Source organism: Lissotriton vulgaris, chromosome 6, assembly GCF_964263255.1.
Source record: "Lissotriton vulgaris chromosome 6, aLisVul1.2, whole genome shotgun sequence".
NCBI lineage: Eukaryota > Metazoa > Chordata > Amphibia > Caudata > Salamandridae > Lissotriton > Lissotriton vulgaris.
Window position 1 is genome coordinate 1,548,394,601 of NC_141694.1, and position 22,361 is coordinate 1,548,416,961.

Below are 22,361 nucleotides of genomic sequence, written 5' to 3' on the forward strand. Positions count from 1 at the left end.
ACGTAGGCGGCAGGATTTGCCATCACCTACCCCACTGGCGTTCTGTCACTTCAGGCAGGTGGGTGCTGCAAATCGTCCGAAGGGACTACTCCCTCCTCTTCGACTCTGCCTCCCCAGCCATGCCACCTTGGTTCCACCGCATGTCGGGGGATCACTTTGCGCTTCTCCAACAGGAAGTCATGGCCCTCTTGGCCAAGGGGGCCATCAAGCGTGTTCCTGGACCAGAAGTAGGGTATGGTTGCTATTCCCACTACTTTCTGGTTCCCATCTTGGGCCTCAGTAATGTCAATCGCTTCCTCCGGAAGGAGAAGTTCAAGATGTTGACTCTGGCTCAGGCTGCCCTCAACCCTGGAGACTGGGTAGTAGCATTGGACTTGCAAGACGCATATTTTCATATCCCCGTCCTGCCGGCCCACCGGCGTTACCTGCAGTTCACAGTAGGCCAAGAGCACTTTGTTTGCCGTGCTCCCCTTCGGCCTGATCAGTGTCCCCAAAGTTATGGCAGTGGTCGCAGCTCATCTGCGCAGATCAGGGGTTCCAGTCTTACCCTATCTCAACAACTGGTTGTTGAAGGCGGGCTCGCCCCAGGCAGTCGTCTCCCACCTCCAGACTACGACTGACCTCCTGCATTTGCTGGGGTTCTCCATCAACGGGCTGAAGCCGCACCTGAGTCCCTCTCAGAAGCTCACCTTCATCGGAGCGGTTCTGGATTCAACACAGTTTTGGGTTTATCCTTCCGAACAGCGAGTCTGGGATATTGTGTGTGTGTGCACAAGTTACAACTTGTGTAACGATATATCTGTAAAAGACATTAGTTAGTGATAGATTCCTTACCACCCCACTCATCCTCCCCGTTCTGCAAACTGATTTCTAGGGTCAAGGTCATCCCTTTCAGGGCCCTAGTTTCATGGCACCAGTGGTCAGTTTCTTGCATGGCTCTGCGTTCCTGGCACGGAGAGTCGTGTACAGAACTGACGTCAGTCCGAATGGGTGGTACCTAAGTAGTCTCAGTGACATCATCTTGACGCCGGCAACAGACGTGGTGCCATACGACACCACCTTCCGACGCGCAGGGGTACTGATGATGAAAAACTATCCGGATCCAGTCTGAGGCCTGGGGATATTCTAAGGTAAGGAATCTATCACTAACTAATGCCTCTTACAGATATATTGTTACACAAGTAGTAACTTGTGCGTTAGGGATTGAGTATTTATGTGCCTACGCAGGGAATGGTTTTCTGTATCATGCACCCTGCAAGTGGCTTGCGCTGATGTTGCCCTTGGGTTTTGGAGCCCCGCAAGGTGAGATGGGCCCCATGTCCTGTGTTGAAGGCTATGTGTTGGTTGTATAATTCCAATATGTGGCAAAACCTTGCAGTGTTTGTCACATGTTGTACGGACTATAAGTGTTGGTTTAGTGTCTATCAAACAAGCGAATAGCAGGCTTACCTACTCCATTACTGCCAGCTGCCAATGAGGTCTTCAAGGGCGGAGCAATACATCAGTTGCTCTTATCTAGCTCTGTCACTCCCTCACCTATCTTTAATGAAAATTCCAGCAGGAATATTGGATTATAGGCAAGTTAGGAAAGTATGTAGCGTTCTAATTGTACCATAATTTGCTCACTACTATCAGATGTGTGGAACTTATGTATGTCTGTTACTAGCCCAGTTGCCTTAGGTAGATGTTTGTGCATCAAATATTAATGCCACTGCTTCCTTGAAAAAAAACACAACGCCTATCGGCTGTGTCTTCTCTTGTTACTCTATCCAAAACACAATATAAAGTTAATACAGAACAACCGTTTTTACACAGCAGTCATCCTATATACATACTATGTCTTAAAGACTTGCTCCTCTTCAGACATGATGATTCCATTCATTTGGAAGTAAACTCGGATCAAGTAATTGATCTGCCGGAATGAATGGCAGAAGCACAACATTCTCATGTCTGCTATCCAGTCATAAGGAGAAGTGACTAGCATGAGCTTAGATAGAAATGCAAAGCTTGGACCACTGAATGAAAGATGATAGGAGATACCTGCTTCAATTAAGATGGTGGGACAGAGCTTGGAAGGTCACAATATTGCATGGAGTGATCGTTTCTAATGTAAAAATTGATTTCATTCCATTTAACTGCAACATGTCCCACTGTGGTAGTAGTACTGTACGTCAGGTGGATTCAAGCCTCAAACCTTGACCCCGTCCTGAGAGGTGAACATCCATTTTTTGTTGCATTGACATAGGGAAGGGTCACTCATTAAAGCAAGCCTTGGCAACAGCTATTAACACATTGTGGTAGTCTTGCTAAAATTTCCATGTTGAATTTGTATTGATTGTAGCATTTGTTCCCTAATTTTATCTGACGCTAGACTTTTGAAAAAAATATTCCTTCCGGCACACCCTAAATACAAACAGTTGATTATAAATACAACCCACAATACTTTAGGAGTGCTTACTGTGACCTGCATCTCCGGATATCCCAAACAGCTAGTCCCACCTCAACCTATAATGGCGCTCCAGTTGCCCCTTTCAGTGGAGCGATCAGTAGACAATATTTAAACGTTTAAAAGTATCTTAGATAATCCAGCAATGTAATATGTATATAGCTTTGTGAGTGTATAGATAGTCACTGTTTCAACCTTTTTTATAGCACCTGAAATACCAAAGCCTGAGGATCTTTCGACAACTACCACAGCCCTTCCTGGAAAAGATCTCAATGTGGAAAACAACCTGCAAGGTAAATACAAAAAGATAATTTGTGTTGAAATATACTGTTGAAGATATTATATACACAAAACAACACAGCTTTTATTTTTTTTAAAACCAATAAGTATCATGGATGGGTAACAGTATATAATGGGGATTTTCTCACTGATGGTTTTGAGGGTCAAGACAATTTTCTATGATGTTAATCGGAACACTGAGATGAAAAACATTCACCTTATTCACTTATTACCCATTATTATTATTATTGGGACATTTATTGAGCGCTGCGCTTACGCACACCGGCGTGTCCACGCGCTAAAAGTGGGAGTAGGCAGATGACAGGGAGCACAGAACAGCACGGGCCATTATTTGCTATAAAGATAGGTTTTTAGTTTTGCCCGGAATCTGGCCTCATCAGGTTCCAAACGCAGGTCCGTTGGCAGTTTGTTCCAGTTAGTTGCCGCCAAGTGTCTGAAAGACCTACCTCCCATACGGGCCTTCTTAATTCTTGGGGTCTTCAGTAGGCCACCCCCTGTTGATCTCAGCGCCCGTGTTGGTATGTACGCTTTGATCAGATTCGTCAGGGGGGCGGGTGCCCTGCCATTCAGAATACGATGACAGGTACAGAGAGCTTTGTACTCCACTCTTCTCCTTACGGGGAGCCAGTGTAGCTGCTGGAGGGCCGCCTTAGAAGGCGCCCTTTTTGGCAGTCTGAGTATCAAACGTGCTGCCGCATTCTGCAGCACTTGCAGCCGGGCCATGCTTTTTTCTGGCGCCCCCAGGTATAACAGGTTCCCGTAGTCCGCCCTAGCTGTTACCAGGGCATGAACCAGGGTTTGACGTGCTGCCAGCGGGAGTAAGTCCAGGACCTTTCTCAGCTTCTTCAGGATCCCGAAACAGACTCCCACCACCCGATTAATCTGGGGGCCAAAAGTAAGCCCTACGTCAAACCACACCCCCAGATTGCGCGCCTCTAGGCACGGTGTGGGGGTGGGGCCAAGGCAGGAGGGCCACCATGCCGGCGACCAGGCAGACTGGGCTCTCCCTACCACCAGCACCTCCGTCTTGCTGCCGTTCAGCTTCAAGCAATTATTGGCCATCCATTCGGCAAGATCTTGCATACACGAACGGAAGCCATCGGCAGCAAGACAGGGCGCCTGCGACAGGGAGATCACCAGCTGCGTGTCGTCGGCATAGGAGACTAGTTGGAGGCCATGACTCTCCACAATCGATGCAACAGGCGCGACATACAAGTTGAAGAGGGTAGGGCTCAAGGACGAGCCCTGCGGCACGCCTTGGCCCAGGGGCACCCCCCTAGAATAGCAGTCTCCCTGCCTGACTTGAAAACTTCTCTCCTTGAGGAAGTCTTGGATCCATCTCAGCGCGGTGCCAGAGATGCCACCTCTGTTCAGACACTGTAGCAAGATGTTATGTGCTACAGTGTCGAACGCCGCGCTGAGGTCCAACAAGATCAGAGCCATAGTTTGGCCTGCATCCACGCCCTCTCTCAGATGTTCCGTCGCCATGAGGAGGGCGGACTCGGTGGAATGACGTGGCCTAAAACCAAACTGCGTCGCATGGAGCAGTCCCCTTTCCTCTACGTGCTTCATAATTTGGGTATTAACCACCTTTTCCGCCACTTTTGACAGAAAAGGCAGGAGGGAGATGGGCCTCAGATTTTCCAATACCTCGAAGCCTAAGTGGGGTTTCTTCCTGAGCGGGAGCACCACCGCCTGTTTCCATCCGACCGGCAGCTTCCCTGACTCAAAAGACACGTCGAGGATATGCCTTATATAAGGCTCCAAGACTACCAGGCTGTCTGCCAAACGTTTTGGCGACACCGGGTCCCACGGGGATCCTGTTTTTACAGAGCGGCACACCGCTAATAGTTCCTCAGAAGGAGGGGTGCAATAGCGTATGATATGCCCTGCCGTCTCTATGTGCCCCATTGTTTCCTCTAGGTCCAGCCCTAAAGGCCGAATAGGGAAGGTTGAATAAATCTTCTCAACTTTAGCGGCGAAGTAGTCTGCAATTCGGTCACAGGACTCCGTAGAGCAGCTCTCCGGCTCTATAGATGCATTCACCGACGTCAGGGATTTGTAGATGCCAAAAAGTTCCTTGGCAGAGTTTTCCGCCCCCTGAATTTGATCAGCAAAGTAGGCTGCCTTCGACTTTTTTATCAGCCTGTGGTGAATGCGCCTTTTTTCCAGAAATAAATCCCTGGCCTGGTTGTCATAGGCCACCCTCCAGACTTTTTCTGCCCGCCTACAGTCTGCCTTTGTCAGTCTCAGCTCCGCGCTGAACCAAGGAGCTGAGCGATCTTTCCGAGCGCCTGTAGTAGTAGTGCGGCAGAGTGGGGCGGTCTGGTCAAGCGCTGCCGTAATGCGCTGATTCAGATTGAGGACAGCTGTTTCTATGTCCTCGCCCCCTGGCAGACCATCCCTTGTTAAGGCTTGGTTAAAAGCTGCCACCGAGAATTTAGCCCACTTCCTCCTAAGATAGTTAGAGGGTACCCGGCTGGTTTTGTTGGAGTTTCTACTCTGTATGGAAAATGCCACCAGGAAGTGGTCGGTCCAGGGAAAGGGTTCAACACCTGACACTTCCACACCTTCCCAATTAGCATAAACCGGGTCCAGGAGGTGTCCCAGTCGATGCGTAGGCGACTTAAGTTTCAGGTCCAGTTGCAGGGCAAGCATGTCCCGACCAAAATCCTCAACCCCTGTGGCCTCAGGGCAGTTGAGGTGCAGGTTAAGATCTCCTAAGAGGAGAAATTTATCCCTGCGCAGGGTAGCCTCCATGAGGCTTTCTAACAGGCTCTCCCTAAACTTAGTACAGGCCCCCGGGGGCCGATATACCAAACAGCCCTTAAGCGTCATGGCCCCATTAATTTTAACCGAGAAGAGGCCCGCCTCACTCTCCATAATCGGCGTGCGTTCTAAACAGCAGCCCATGGTGTCCTTAAAAATAATCGCAATCCCCCCTCCCACCCCCTCAGGCCTATCCTGCCTGACCCAGGAGTAATTCTCCGGTGTGGCTTCAATGATGTCGGAGTCGGAAAACATATCTAACCACGTTTCAGTTAGAAACAGTAGATCAAGTTTTTTTTCCGTAATCAGCTCGAACACATCGAGCCTATGTTTACGTAGCGACCTGACGTTCAGGAGACCGCAGGACAATGCCTGCTCCGTGGTATCCAGCGGCCTAGTAGTCATACGAAAGCTACAATGAGGGCATACCTTGTCGCTGCTCACCATCCCGTGCATACAAGAGGAGGCCGCGTGGGGGCGGAAACCAAGAAGTTGTTCCCTTGACCAATAGGTCTTTCGACCAGGGGTACTAGCCCTAGCCCGCTGTCGGCCGCGGACGGGCGCAGACGGGCTCGACTTTGGCGACACTTCGGCGCGCCTTCGTCGCGCCCGCTGCGCACGTCCGCTGCGCTCCCGGTATAACATCCTCCTTTTAAACCCTCAGCCCGTCTGTCTTACCGCGACTAGACCGCTAACCGGTCACTCGCAGGCGGAAACGGAAGTGACTGTCTCTCACCTCCACGCCCTCCGCTCAACGGTGCTAGCCACCCTGTCGGACCGAGGCGTGGAGGAGGGAAGACAAGACAGGCACCCCAAAGCGTCTGGTAAGTCTGGGAGTCCGGGGGGGTACTAGCAGCCTAAGTCCGCTAAGGATTAGCCTTTAACTATTGTGGAGACACTGCTAGAATTGCACCCAATCACCGTGCAGAAATAAAATATTTTTAAAAGAAAGATAAGCTGTGCAGCACAGTCTGTAAAAGCGCTACGGGAGCGCGATTAAAAACACAGTACACCATATATCAGCGCGCAAAGCAGCTGCGAGCCCTGCCACTGCTCACTCACCGCCACTCGTCCCACGTTCCTGGATGCCTTTTAAACCCTCAGCCCGTCTGTCTTACCGCGACTAGACCGCTAACCGGTCACTCGCAGGCGGAAACGGAAGTGACTGTCTCTCACCTCCACGCCCTCCGCTCAACGGTGCTAGCCACCCTGTCGGACCGAGGCGTGGAGGAGGGAAGACAAGACAGGCACCCCAAAGCGTCTGGTAAGTCTGGGAGTCCGGGGGGGTACTAGCAGCCTAAGTCCGCTAAGGATTAGCCTTTAACTATTGTGGAGACACTGCTAGAATTGCACCCAATCACCGTGCAGAAATAAAATATTTTTAAAAGAAAGATAAGCTGTGCAGCACAGTCTGTAAAAGCGCTACGGGAGCGCGATTAAAAACACAGTACACCATATATCAGCGCGCAAAGCAGCTGCGAGCCCTGCCACTGCTCACTCACCGCCACTCGTCCCACGTTCCTGGATGCCTTTTAAACCCTCAGCCCGTCTGTCTTACCGCGACTAGACCGCTAACCGGTCACTCGCAGGCGGAAACGGAAGTGACTGTCTCTCACCTCCACGCCCTCCGCTCAACGGTGCTAGCCACCCTGTCGGACCGAGGCGTGGAGGAGGGAAGACAAGACAGGCACCCCAAAGCGTCTGGTAAGTCTGGGAGTCCGGGGGGGTACTAGCAGCCTAAGTCCGCTAAGGATTAGCCTTTAACTATTGTGGAGACACTGCTAGAATTGCACCCAATCACCGTGCAGAAATAAAATATTTTTAAAAGAAAGATAAGCTGTGCAGCACAGTCTGTAAAAGCGCTACGGGAGCGCGATTAAAAACACAGTACACCATATATCAGCGCGCAAAGCAGCTGCGAGCCCTGCCACTGCTCACTCACCGCCACTCGTCCCACGTTCCTGGATGCCTTTTAAACCCTCAGCCCGTCTGTCTTACCGCGACTAGACCGCTAACCGGTCACTCGCAGGCGGAAACGGAAGTGACTGTCTCTCACCTCCACGCCCTCCGCTCAACGGTGCTAGCCACCCTGTCGGACCGAGGCGTGGAGGAGGGAAGACAAGACAGGCACCCCAAAGCGTCTGGTAAGTCTGGGAGTCCGGGGGGGTACTAGCAGCCTAAGTCCGCTAAGGATTAGCCTTTAACTATTGTGGAGACACTGCTAGAATTGCACCCAATCACCGTGCAGAAATAAAATATTTTTAAAAGAAAGATAAGCTGTGCAGCACAGTCTGTAAAAGCGCTACGGGAGCGCGATTAAAAACACAGTACACCATATATCAGCGCGCAAAGCAGCTGCGAGCCCTGCCACTGCTCACTCACCGCCCATTTATAATATAATGTTATGTATGGCCCCAAATTCATTTGGCCCTGACTGTTTTCAACTGCTATGCAAGCGCAGAGGAGTGGGGAGCAATAGATAGCATGGACTTCACCTCCCAAAGTGAAAATAAAGTACCTGGCCACCTGCCACCCACCCCGAGCACCCTCTGTACCTTAACTTCCCTCCCAAGCTGTGGTGTCTGCTCTCAATGAGAGTCAGGGCCGGACTGGTAACCACAACTGGCCCTGGCAAAGTGTTCGTCCGCCACCCCCCCTGAGGTGCCGCCGAGCTCTTTGCCGGGCCAGTTTTCGGCAATTTTGGCACAGGGCCTATTTTGCAGCTATTCTACAAAAATACTTCAAAAACGGTCCTGTAAGAAAACCGGCCCCACCCGTGAGACGCACCGGGCTATGGCCAGTCCGGCCCTGATGAGAGTAGAGCAGCAGTGCTGTCAGAGCAGTTTGGAATTCCATTATAAGGTAGTAACAGTGGGGAACAACTTTTATTTTCCATATTGCCTTGTCATACAAGTGAATAATCAGATTTAGAATCTGGTATTCATAATAGTGGCTCCCTGTGAGAGCTATACATATCTAGTAGGCAACCATGCGTTGAAAATGCAGTTAAGGAAGAACCATTGTATTTGATGATGTTGCCACTTCGAAAATAGTACTTTAAGAATGTGTACTCAAATCCAAGTAAAAAATAATTATTGAATGGCGTAGCATCGATTATGACTCGAGGTGGAGTGAATTTAGCTCCTTGTGCAAACAGGAGTTTGTGCAGGGATTGGAATTCTGAATGATATGTAAATGACTGCACCGTCCTGCAATTTTCCCCTGGAAAATTTCAAGGTATCAAACCTGTCGAGTTATAGGGTGGATAAAATGTGCAATAAATTCTGATACATATGAAATTTAGCATAGAAAGAGCTGATGTTATCTGTAACACCTCATAGTCTAGAGTAAAGCTCAGAATAAGAGTTATTTACCAAATTTAGTAAATACTGGACCCTCGGGCGTGAGTGTTTACTGGATTTGTTAAATACCTCCTTCATTACCTTCTACCTCATAATCATGGCCTGTGTGTCCTATGCAATGTTACAATGTTTATACTTTTTGTTCCAAAGACTGATTCCCACTTGAGATGCCATCAGGTCCTATTCAGTGAGAACCACTGAAGACAATGACACTTTTGATATGCTATATTTCTATTGTCTGTGATGTAACAGTAACTTGTGAATCATGGTGAACACCAACAACAAATGGTAAGGTTCTGGTTAAATATTGTACTGTATTGGAACTTATAGAGCACACTATACTCAGAGGTGTCAAAGCGCTAGCGGACAGCACCCAATACCAAACAACAATCAGGGAAATCCCAATTCCTAAGGGAGATGGACAGAGAAGAGCCATGTTTTTAGCAGTTTTTTGAATGGGACAAAAGAGTCAGGTTCCGAGATATGGGTGGATAGGGTATTCTACAGTTTGGCAGCAGCCACTAAGATGAACCAACCACCCCATCTGGCCTTATGGAATCCGGGAACCATCCCTTACTTGTGAAAACAGGATCTGAGAAGCCTACTCAAGGAGTATCAATGAAGCAGTGAGTTGAGTTTGCTGGAGTCTTTATGATGCAGAGCTAGAAAGACCATGCAGAGAACATTAAAAATAATCATTTTTTACTGGAAGCCAGTGGAGGGAAATAATCCCCTCTGTGACTGAATGTTAAGGATAAGTCGGGCAGTGACGTGGCTGTGGCAGGGATCATGATGTCCGCTAGCTAGTGGAGCTCCGGCTGCTGCAGCCCGCAAATCGAGTAAGGATCGCCCTTCTTGGCATCCAACCATGTATGCAGCATAGAACTGTGCCTCTGCAGATGGCAGGACACTGTGGCTCCTGAGTCCATATGAACGATACCTGCGAGGGAGACCCGTGCCCACCAGCACCACTTCGGAGACCCTGCTGTGACAGGGGGATCGGGCGAGTCTGGGGTCAGGACTACGAGTCCTTCTGGGGACTGAGGTCCTCCAGATCAAATTACTCTGAGCAGGTGGGGCTCCTGCTCGTACCACCAGCTGTTGTGGGCCCTGCACCGACTCGCCCGGGGACACATTATATTTATGCCAGTACCATCCTTGATCGGCGTGGTACCTCATTTCCAGAAATGCCCTGTGAGTGTGTGAAATCCCTGGGCCCTCTCACCTATGTGATCCTGTCTGTGGTCCCTTCATCTGCTTACCTCATTCTAGCACCATTGAATGTATTATCGGCACTTCCCACCCTCTTGCCTGAGACCTACCCTGCGGCATAGCCGTGTCTGGCGCCTCCCTGTGAAGGCTGGGCTGCATTTCCATTTTCCAACATTATTGCGTACCCGGAGTGTCAGCGCTGGTATCCCCTTGCAGCATTCCTCAATATCATATCTACAGCTGCTGCCACTCCTACTCCTGCCCCTGTTGGGCTTCATTGGCCCCCCTGTTCTTGACCTGCAGATGTATAGGATCAATACTTGCACCTGTGGTCTTGTGGGCACTATCTCTTGATGTGAGCGGCACCCAGGACATTACTGACTGTTACCATCCTCATTGCTCCTAGTTGGTGACTGTGCCCATTTGTCTCTCTTCCCTCCTCCTTCCTCACTGATGGCTATTGTTTCTTTGGGATCTAGTGCTTAGCAGCTCATATCTATTAATTATTAATTGTACACTGCTGACTATCATTCTTTGCTGGGCTAGCTCAAAGTTCTCGAAGTCCTAGCCTAGCTGGAGAGGGCCACATACTCAGACCTGGGGGTGCCAACGTGCCTTTCAACCCCCTTTTCCTCACCTAATCCTTTTCTTAATGATGGGCTGTGGAGACCCCAAGCAGCGTAAATTGATCTTTGAGCAATCTAAAGCTCCCCGCTGCCAGAGCATCCACTCTGATGAGCTGGTGGACAGAGAGTTGAACTCTGATCCTGTGGATTGGACTGTGGCCATCATGGCAGCGCTTCGAGTTGGGTTCCGCTCTATTGACGGCCGATATGATGCCCATCATCAGCGGCATTGATCGCATGGGCGAACTCCTAGTTTGACAAACCACCAGGCTTGATGGGGCCAAGAAGCGTATCGCTGGTTTAGAGGATGATGCTGATTCCACGCAGAGACAGCTGGAAAAGCTGGAACATCTCTTGAAAACTGTGGCTATCAGAAACGAAGAATTGGAGGCGCGGTCCAGAAGAAACAATATTTGTATAATAGGAATTACTGAGACAACAAAGATGGGGCAGCCCACTGCTTATGTGGAACAGCTCCTCTCGAACATTTTTGATTGCAATAATTTCACATCTGCCATTGCAGTTGAGCGAGCACACCACAGCCTTTACCCACCTCCCCCAGTGGCTGCACCTCTGAGGCCCCTCCATGCACACCTGCTTAACTATCGAAATCGATACCCTGTTTTTCACCTGGTCCGTGAACGTGGCCCATTAAACGATCAAGGGTCTTCAATTTCATTCTTCTCAGATTTTATCATCACTGTCTAGGATGCCTGGTGAAACTGCTCAGGCGTCAAGAATACGCCACGCGTGCTGGGCCTTAAATACGCAATGCTCTACCTTGCCAGACTGTGGGTTGAGATAATTGGAAAGGCTTGTTTCTTTGATTCCCCTGGTGGAGGTGATAGACTTTTGTAAACAGCATACCGCCTCAGGATCTATGCCTCGACACTGTACTCCAAATCGCCCTGGCTCCTCACCCACTGTTGAGCGGGATCCTCCTTGATCATTGGTGCCTCTCCCATGTTATTTCCTCTGGGCTGGTCATCCTATAATTGCTCTCCACTTCTACTGCTTTAGCTGAGTGAGTGGAAATGGCACTGTTGATATCCAAATTGTATTCTTGATGCCTATGATCAATGTCATTGTTATAGTTTAATTGTGATCCACATTCCCTTACAGGAAGTTCAGACTGTGTGGTCCACATGGACCGAGGCGTTGCCTACCCTTTGGTGTACACCTCCATTCTTTATGGGGTTGCTTAGTTGTTCATTCTTCATGTTGGGAATTCGCTGGATGATATGTCGTTCCGTGTGGAGAGGGGTTTTGCATTTTTTTGTTTTATATTCTACATCGCATTTACCGCTTGCAGTTTATTTACATAGTGCATTTTTCTCTAAAATCTTGTGTTCAATGTCAATTCTTAACAAAGGGAAGAAGGTGGACGACATACCCTTCCTCACATGGAATATGTGTGTTAATCATAACCCCGTAAAGGTAAGCGAGTCCTCTCCTATATCATGCGACACCGGGTTAAAATAGCTTTAGTTCAGGAGTCTCCCGACTCTGACCTCACATATGTTCGCATCCTCCTGGGGTACACTCTGATATTTCTCTTGTTACAGCTCCTATTCTAGGGAGGGTTTGTATCCTTATGCATAAGAGCGTACCATTCTCTCCACTCACCAGCCACATGGATCAGGAGGGTCAATATGTTTTGTTGACTGGTATCTTGGTGGGCAAACTTATGACAGTTCTCAATATTTATGCCCCAAAAACCAACTCACCCAAGTTCTTTCATTCCATCTCTGCTCTATTGGCCCGTGTGGAAGCAGAATTAATTAATCTTGGATAGAGGCTCCAAAACTATGTTGGACCCTACACTTGATTCCACTTGTACACAGCCGAGTAGCAAACCTCTCACTAGAGAGACTCTCTGGCATATTGTGGACACATATGCGCTTAGGGATATCTCCCTCACTCATCACCCTGATGCCTCTGGATATACCATTTACTGTGCACCACACTTTGTTTACCCAGAACAATTATTGGCTACTCCCCGCCAATGCCTCGCTCTGGACGGCAGATGTGCAGTATCTTCCACGTACCCTGTCCGATCACTGCCCTGTTGTACTGGAACTGCATATACCATATGGGGGCAACCAGGTACGCTCATGGTGATTTCCCAGTGCTGCTCTACATGATCAGGTTTTCCACACTGAGATACACAATGCTATTGTGGAATATTTTGCCTTAAATGAAGGTGCAGAGGTGACTTATGCTGTTCTCTGGGAGGCTTTTAAAAGCATATATTCTTGGTATATGTATGCCCAAACATGTGGTCATCTTGAGGGATATTTGATCACAATTGTCCCGAATTGAGTCAGAACTGCGGGACATTGATCAAGCTGATTTATTACTGGGTTGCTCCCGCCAACTCCATAAGCGTTCTGTTTAAAGGACTGAATTCCAGGAATTGGCTGATATAGAAGCAGCATAAATGGGGAAACATGCTACTGTTAGGCTTTATGGAGAGGGCATGAGACCTAGTTGCACTTTAGACCATCTTCTTCGTCCAAACTATCTCAGTGGATACATCACTGAACTTCATTTCATACACCTACTGGGACCAGTATGACAACAACAAGGGCATATTGGCGGAGTTTCAGGGCTATTACGCTCAGTTATACACCTCCAGCTCCTCTGGCCTCGATTCTGAGATAGTGGACTATCTTGCTGGAGTTGCGAGGGTTAGGTAAGTGATGGACAATGCAGCTTCCTTCTAGAATCGATAATGAGCGAGGCGATAATACAGGAGATTGACTCCTTAGACGGGTCTAAAGCCGCACACCTCGATGGTTCCACAGGGACGTTTTATGAGGCTTAAAAACACTTGCTAGTCCCATATCTCCTTGCCCTATATACGTAGTCCCTTGATAAGGGCTCCCTGCCACCATTGTTCCGTGCGGCAGTAATTACATTGTTACTAAAAACTGAACCGAGTGTCCCCAGCTATTTCTGATGTGGCTTCTTTATTAGATGCCAAGAAGGCTTACTACTCCCTAGAGTGGCAGTTCCTTAGAGCAACGTTATGAAAATGAGGTCTGCCTAGCCATTTCATCGTCTTAATTATGCCCTTATACATAAACCCTGTGGCACGACTCAGGGTTAATGGCTCACTCACAGATTCTCTTCCTGTTACCAGAGGCACCAGACAGGGTTGCCCCCTTTCCCCTCTCCTCTTTATCACAGCATTGGACCTCTTTGTCCGCAATTTTCCATAACAACATATCCATTGTGGCCTCCAGTTCACATATGGCCCATCTCTACTTTCTCTTTATGCCTATGACATATTGTTGTTTGTTCGTCATATCTCCGACAACCTTCCTCCTCTGATCCGCGAGAGCCTCAGGTTTGGTGGCCTCCCAGGTCTCCACAGCAATTGGGCCAAATCCAAGCTTTTTCCACTCATAGGCAATACCACCCCGGCGGAGGTGAACCTCCCTTTAACTTGGATTTTGGGCTCCACCAAGTATCTCGGCATCCATCTACATAAGGATAAGGATCAGTGCTCCGGCTTAACTATGGCCCGGCCATTGAGCAACTTTCATCTCAAATAGATCGTTGGATCAAAGTTCCCATACCTATGGCAGGTCGGGTTGCTATAATTAAACTGGTTGTCCTTCCTCGATTCCTGTATCTCTATCTTAATATTCCAGTTCCACTCACATCACAGTCTTTTATTTCTCTTCAGAATCTCCTACTCCGTCTTATTTGGGATGGAGGCAATTCTCGCATCCGATGGGATACTTTCACGCTTACCTTTGTCTTGGTGGCCTGGGGGTTCCAGATTTCCAACATTACTATCCCGCCACCCAGTACCAATATACATACCATTGTTATCATCCAGATATCCGAGTCCCTTATCTCAGACCGAAGGGAGATCAACTTGGTGACATTCCACTGTTGTCTAGGGCATTCCATTAGATGTTGCAGATATTCAAACCATATCCACTACTTGCAGGGCATGGAGGAAGCTTTGTCTAGTCTTGGGAGATGGCCTCTTGTATTCTCCAGCCATATCACTAGGTGATACCTTGACTTCCTCCCACAAGCGAGAAACATGTCAATTGTACATTACTACATCATGGTCTACATACTATTGGCGATGTGTTCCCTGATGGTCCTGTTCTTGCACATGCTGATGACACCTGTTTTTATGACGCCTCGTATATGGATCATTTCATTCTACGATGCCTCCATTACTGCCTGCATTTGCGCATTCCCACATACCCTCTTGCCCCTAATAATTTTCCCCCACTGACACTTATTATTACTGACACTGATGGGGATCTGCTTATTCCTAGATTATATTGTACATGTCTATCCATGAAACCTGACTCCACCAAATGTGTCAGGGAGTCCTGGGGTTATGAATGTGTCTTATTGCTGCTCTCAAGCGAAGCTCGTCTCTGTTAATCACAAATGTAAGCTCGTCCACTTTAAGTTCCTTCACAGAGCTTACATTACTCCCACAGATACTGCACGTTTTGAGCCCACACTCTCCACAAATTGTCTCAAGTGCCATGCCCCAGGCGCCGACTTGTGCATCTAAATTGTATGTGCCCATCTAGAGACCAGTACTGGTCCTCTGTTTTCTCCCTCCTCTATGCCATGAGTGATGTCACCATGATACCCGATCCTCTGGTGGCTCTCCTCGGGTGCACTTATGATATCCCTAAGTCTATCATCAGATTCATTTCTATTGCACTCCTTCTAGCAAAGCTTGAATTAGGATTGCACTGGGGTAGTGGGAAAGTCCCCACAGAGACGACTTGGCTCCAAAGCATGTCACATTGTGACAAGATAAGTGAAGATTACGCTCAATTACAGCCGTTCACCTCAAGGCCCCTGAGAGACTAATTACTTCCCCTAGAATCCGACAACCCCGACTGAACATTTCTTCATTATTTTAATGTCTGCCTCACTCTTATACACTATCGGCCACATGCATCAAAGTTAGCATTTGCGATTTCTTAATTGCGAAAATTAAGGAATCGCATTAAGAAATCGCAAATTGCTATGCATCAAAAAATCGCATTTTTATTTGCGAATTCTTAAAATTCCTTAATTGCGATTCACAATTTGCGAATCGCAATTAAGGAATCCCTTCCCATAGATTCCTATGGGCCAAGAGGCCCAAATGAATGAATGAAAGGCATTCACAAATTGCGATTCGCATTTTGCGAATCACAATTTGTGAATGCATTTTCAAGGGTGCAGAGGGGGGTCCAAATGACCCCCCCCCCCTGCACCCCTGAAATGTAACTTTAAGTGCAAGTTTCACACACACATGTCCCAAGGACATGTGTGTGTGTAACATGAAACTTTCAAAAATGCATTTTTGTCCATTTTTGAAAGTTTTCGCAAATTAGCATGAAGGTCAACTTCATGCTAATTTACCCCTTCCTATTTGCGAATTCGCAAATTAAAAATGTTCATGCATTGCATTTAAGAAATCTCAAATTGCGATTTCTTAAATCCAATAGCAATTTTAGAAATCGCAACATGGTTGCGATTCCTAAAATTGCAAAAAGCATGATGCATCCCAAATTTGAGAATTGCATTCGCAAACGGCCGAAAATTGCGATTCGCACCGTTTGCGAATGCAATTCTCAATGATGCACGTGGGCATAAATCCCGCATCATGACATTTCCACATGCCTTCTATATTATTTCACGAGAAATTCATTTCTTTGCTGTGATTATTTCCTATTTCAGTATTGTCTCAATATTCATTGTCCTTTTACATAATTAGCTTCACCATGGCGATTATTTGTACCTTGCATATTGCAATGTTTCTTTTTCTTTCTTGCCAGTTTTATTTCTGGTTTTGTGCCTTGTTTCATTCCAAAATTTAATAAATACATTTAAAACAAGCATTTGCAATGCAATAGGTCTCGCATTAGGAATCTTTGAGTTTTTGGTCTTGTAAACAACAATTTTTTTTTATGTGTTGGTTTTGAAAATAGTGAAAATAATACCTTTGTCATTTATAATGCCAATACTTGTAATTTTTGCAAATGTGACACCTATAGCATTTGTAATGCAACATGTTTTGTCTTTATGTGACTTTGATGTATTGATATTACAAATAACAATGGCTTATAATGTTTTTAAATAATTAATACTTAAATAAAAGGTATTTTAATTTATAATGGCAATAGCGTACATTTTTTAAATTAACTTTTGTGAAGATTATGTTCAGTGTATTTTATTGAGACGAAAATCCAAGAACAGAAGTGAAATATTAACATTTTTTTGTGACATTTCTAATAAAGCTTGAAACATTGTGAGAATATGTTTGATTCAGTTGTTGTTGAATGGTTGCACAGATTGATGCTGTGTTGGCCCTGAGTGATCTTGTGGTGGCAACGAGTGATGCTGTGGCTTTCAGTGATGCTTTGGTAGCGCATAGTGATGTTGTGGTGCCCCTGAGTGATGCTGTGGTGGTGCGATAGATAGAGTGACTGAGTTAGATAGATAGAGGGAGGGCGATAGATAGATAGAGTGAGGACGATAGATAGATATTTAGATAGATAGATAGATAGATAGATAGATAGATAGATAGATAGATAGATAGATAGATAGATAGATAGATAGATAGATAGATAGATAGATAGATAGATAGATTGATAGATAGAGAGTGAGTGCGATAGATAGATAGAGTGAGGGCAATAGATAGAGTGAGGCCAATAGATAGATAGATAGATAGATAGATAGATAAAGAGTGCCATAGATAGATAGAGTGAGGTCTATAGATAGATAGATAGAGTGAGGGCGATAGATAGATTGATAGATAGATATATAGATAGATAGATAGATAGATAGATAGATAGATAGATAGATAGATAGATAGATAGATAGATTGACAGATAGAGTGAGGGCAACAGATATAGTGAGGGCGATAGAGTGAGTGCGATAGATAGTTAGATACATATAGTGAGGTTGATAGATAGATAGATGTATAGATAGATAGAGAGTGAGTGCGATAGATAGATAGATAGAGTTTGTGCGATAGATAGATAGATATATTGAGGACAATAGGTAGATAGAGTGAGAACGATAGATAGAGTGTGGGCGATAGATAGATAGATAGAGTGAGTGCTATAGATATATAGAGTAAGGGAGATAGATAGATAGATAGATAGATAGATAGATAGATAGATAGATAGATAGGAGAAGAGAAGAGAACATGGAGTTAGAGAAGGAGGCATGGTGATAGAGAGCAGCAGATCAGAACAGGAGAAGAGAAGATAACAGGGAGTTATAGAAGGATGTGGGTGGAAGAGAGGAGCAGGTAAGCACAGCAGAAGAGAACAGGGAGTTAAAGAAGGAGGTGGTGTGGAAGAGAGTGACAGATTAGCACAGGAGAAGAGGACAGTGAGTTCGAGAAGGAGGCGAGGTGGAAGAGAGTAGCAGATCAGCAGAAGAGAACAGGGAGTTAAAGAAGGAGGCGGGGTGGAAGTGACCAGCAGATCAGCAGCGGGAGAAAAGAAGAGAACAGGGAGTTAGAGCAGGAGGTATGTGGAAGAGAGCAGCAGATCAGCCCAGCATAAGAGAACAGGAAGTTAAAGAAGGAGGTGGGGTGGACGAGAGCTGCAGATTAGCACAGGAGAAGAAAACAGGGAGTTAAAGAAGGAGGTGTTGTGGAAGAGAGCAGCAGAACAGCACGTGAGAAGAGGAAATGGAGGTAGAGGAGGACACAGGTTGAATAGAGCAGCAGATCAGCTCTGGAGCAGAGAAGAGAACAGGGAGTTAGAGAAGGAGGTGTGTGGAAGAGAGCAGCATAACAGCACTGCATAAAAGAACACAGAGTTAAAGTAGGATGCGGGGTGGAAGAGAATAGCAGATTGGCACTGGGGAACATAACAGAGAGTTAAAGAAGGAGTTGGGTGGAAGAGAGCAGCAGATCAGCACATGTGAAGAGAAGAGAACAGGGAGTTAGAGAAGGAGGCAGGGTGTAAGAGAGCAGCAGATCAGCATGGGAGAAGAGAACATGGAGTTAAAGAAGGAGGTGGGGTGGAAGAGAGCAGCAGATCAGCACAGGAGAAGAGAATAGAACAGGGAGTTAGAGAAGGATGCGAGGTGGAAGAGAGCTGCAGATCAGCAGAAGAGAACAGGGAGTTTGAGAAGGTGCAGGGTTGAAGAGAGCAGCAGATCAATACGGGAGAACAGAACATGGAGTTAAAAGATGCGGCGGGTGGAAGAGAGCAGCAGATTAGCAAAGGTGAAGAGAAGAGAACAGGGAGTTAAAGAAGGAGGTGGGTGGAAGCGAGCAGCAGATCAGCTCAGGAGAAGAGAACATTGAGGTAGAGAAGGAGGTGTGTGGAAGAGAGCAGCAGATCTGCTCTGGAGAGGAGAAGAGAAGAGAACATGGAGTTATAGAAGGAGGTGTGTTGAAGAGAGCAGCATAACAGCACAGCATAAGAGAACATGGAGTTAAAGAAGGAGGCGGTGTGGAAGAGAACAGCAGATCGGCACAGGAGAAGAGAACAGGGAGTTAGAGAAAGAGGTGGGTTGTGGAGAACAGCATAGTAGCACAGGATAAGAAAACAGGGAGTTAAAGAGGTATGCTGGGTGTAAGAGAGCAGCAGATCTGCACTGGATAAGAAAAGAGAACATGTAGTTCGAGAATGATGCATGGTGTAAGAGAGCAGCAGATCTGCACCGGATAAGAGAAGAGAACATGTAGTTCGAGAATGATGCATGGTGGAAGAGAGCAGCAGATCAGCACGGGAGAAGAGAAGAGAACTGGGAGTTAGAGAGGGAGGTGTGTGGTGGAGTGGAGCAGGTGAGCACATCAGTAGAGAACAGGGAGTTAAAGAAGGAGGTGGTGTGGAAGAGAGCAGAAGATTAGCACATTAGAAAAGAACATGGAGTTAGAGAAGGATGCAAGGTGGAAGAGATCAGCAGATCAGCAGAAGAGAACAGGGAGTTAAAGAAGGAGTTGGGTGGAAGAGATCAGCAGATCAGCAGAGGGAGAAAAGAAGAGAACAGGGAGTTAGAGAAGGAGGTGGCTGTAATAGAGGAGCAGATCAGCACAGCAGAAGAGAACATGGAGGTAAAGAAGGAGGTGGGGTGGAAGAGAGCAGCAGATTAGCCCAGGTGAAGAGAAGAGAACAGGGAGTTAAAGAAGGAGGTGGGTGGAAGCGAGCAGCAGATCAGCTCAGGAGAAGAGAACATTGAGGTAGAGAAGGAGGTGTGTGGAAGAGAGCAGCAGATCTGCTTTGGAGAGGAGAAGAGAAGAGAACATGGAGTTATAGAAGGAGGTGTGTTGACGAGAGCAGCATAACAGCACAGCATAAGAGAACATGGAGTTAAAGAAGGAGGCGGTGTGGAAGAGAACAGCAGATCGGCACAGGAGAAGAGAACAGGGAGTTAGAGAAAGAGGCAGGTTGTAGAGAACAGCATAGTAGCACAGGATAAGAAAACAGAGAGTTAAAGAAGTATGCTGGGTGTAAGAGAGCAGCAGATCTGCACCGGATAAGAGAAGAGAACATGTAGTTAGAGAATGATGCATGGTGGAAGAGAGCAGCAGATCAGCACGGGAGAAGAGAAGAGAACTGGGAGTTAGAGAAGGAGGTGTGTGGGGGAGTGGAGCAGGTGAGCACATCAGTAGAGAACAGGGAGTTAAAGAAGGAGGTGGTGTGGAAGAGAGCGGAAGATTAGCACATTAGAAAAGAACATGGAGTTAGAGAAGCATGCAAGGTGGAAGAGATCAGCAGAAGAGAACAGGGAGTTAAAGAAGGAGTCGGTGGAAGAGATCAGCAGATCAGCAGAGGGAGAAAAGAAGAGAACAGGGAGTTAGAGAAGGAGGTGGGTGGAATAGAGGAGCAGATCAGCACAGCAGAAGAGAACAGGGAAGTAAAGAAGGAGGTGGGGTGGAAGAGAGCAGCAGATCAGCACATGAGAAGAGAATAGAACAGGGAGTTAGAGAAGGAGGCGAGGTGGAAGAGAGCAGCAGATCAGCAGAAGAGAACAGGGATTTAGAGAAGGTGCCTGGTGGAAGAGAGCAGGAGATCAGCACCGGAGAACATAACAGGGAGTTAAAGTATGCTGTGTGTGAAAGAGAGCAGCAGATTAGCACAGGTGAAGAGAAGAGAACAGGGATTTAAAGAAGGATGTGGGACAAAAAGATGACAGAAAGAAAAGGGGGGATGGAAGTGCTGTTTGTGTATAGATTGTTTTTTGTTGCATACTAAATTTAAGAAGGAAAGGAAACAATGAACATGTTTGGGAGCGTAAAGTTAAATAAAAAAATATCCTATTGTAAGTAAAAAAAGTATATATTCGACCCATGCAAAACTCCTAGGCACGAGGTCAAGTTGTCAGTCAGACAGAGCCAAAAATCACAACAAAATGAGAGAAAGAGAAGGTGGGGCGGAACTACACGGAAGGGGAGAGATGCGTGGGCGGAGAGGAGTCTGTGAGAATGCGCTGCGGAGAACAAAGACAAGGCGTGCAACCATATGGAGAGTGAGGGGGTGTGCAGCCTGGTGAGCTAAATGCGTGTTGCAGCAAAGGAGGAGCGCGGCGCCTGCGCGCCACCACATTTTCCGACCAAAACGTCCATGTGCACTTCGTTCATTTGTTAAATAAAGAACTCCTTTTGAAATGCCTGTGTGAATGCTGAGGGTCACGAACTCCTGAAAAGCCACAGTGACAAACCCTGCCAGAAGCAACAGCACGCCTTGCGGACCCGCCCGCCAGTCTCCAGCTGCTCCCCTGCTCGTTTTCCATCTGGAGCGGGAGCCGCCAAGAGGAGACCGGCGAGGGGCGGGACTACAAATCCCAGCAGCCCTACTGGGGTCCGCGTCATCGGCAGCGTCATCCCTGAGCGCCAGGAGGCGCATATAAACGGCGCCATCACCATTGGGAGTGGGAACTCCTTTTGAAATGCCCGTGTGAATGCTGAGGGTCAAGAACTCCTGAAAAGCCACAGTGACAAACCCTGCCAGAAGCAACAGCACGCCTCGCGGACGCGCCCGCCAGTCTCCAGCTGCTCCCCTGCTCGTTTTCCATCTGGAGCGGGAGCCGCCGAGAGGAGACCGGCGAGGGGCGGGACTACAAATCCCAGCAGCCCTACTGGGGTCCGCGTCGTCGGCAGCGTCATCCCTGAGCGCCAGGAGGCGCATATAAACGGCGCCATCACCATTGGGAGTGGGAACTCCTTTTGAAATGCCAGTGTGAATGCTGAGGGTCACGAACTCCTGAAAAGCCACAGTGACAAACCCTGCCAGAAGCAACAGCACGCCTCGCGGACCCGCCCGCCAGTCTCCAGCTGCTCCCCTGCTCGTTTTCCATCTGGAGCGGGAGCCGCCGAGAGGAGACCGGCGAGTGGCGGGACTACAAATCCTAGCAGCCCTACTGGGGTCCGCGTCGTCGGCAGCGTCATCCCTGAGCGCCAGGAGGCGCATATAAACGGCGCCATCACCGTCTCGCGGGACGCCGGGCGAAGCCCGGGCAAAGGGCGGGCCCTCTATGGCCCTCCAAGGCCAGACAAGGCTGGGCTGGGCCACATCATTAACATCTGCCGGCCTGCATCGACCTGCTGCATGTAAGGTACTGTCGGGCCCATTGGTTTGGTCTTGGATTTATATACTCTACCATTTCTCGTCCTAATTCTACAAGTCATCACCAGGC

At 47.7% G+C, this 22,361-nt stretch overlaps 1 protein-coding gene across 1 annotated transcript in view; it reads left to right on the forward strand.

Annotated features, from left to right (window-relative positions):
- The window catches only part of LOC147709124 (uncharacterized), a 3,078,084-nt gene that overhangs the window by 1,602,421 nt on the left and 1,453,302 nt on the right, over positions 1-22,361 (forward strand). The window contains exon 22 of the mRNA XM_086927727.1: positions 2,653-2,739. Within this exon, the coding sequence (XP_086783853.1) occupies positions 2,653-2,739 (87 nt within the window). The remainder of the gene's footprint in view (positions 1-2,652; positions 2,740-22,361) is intronic.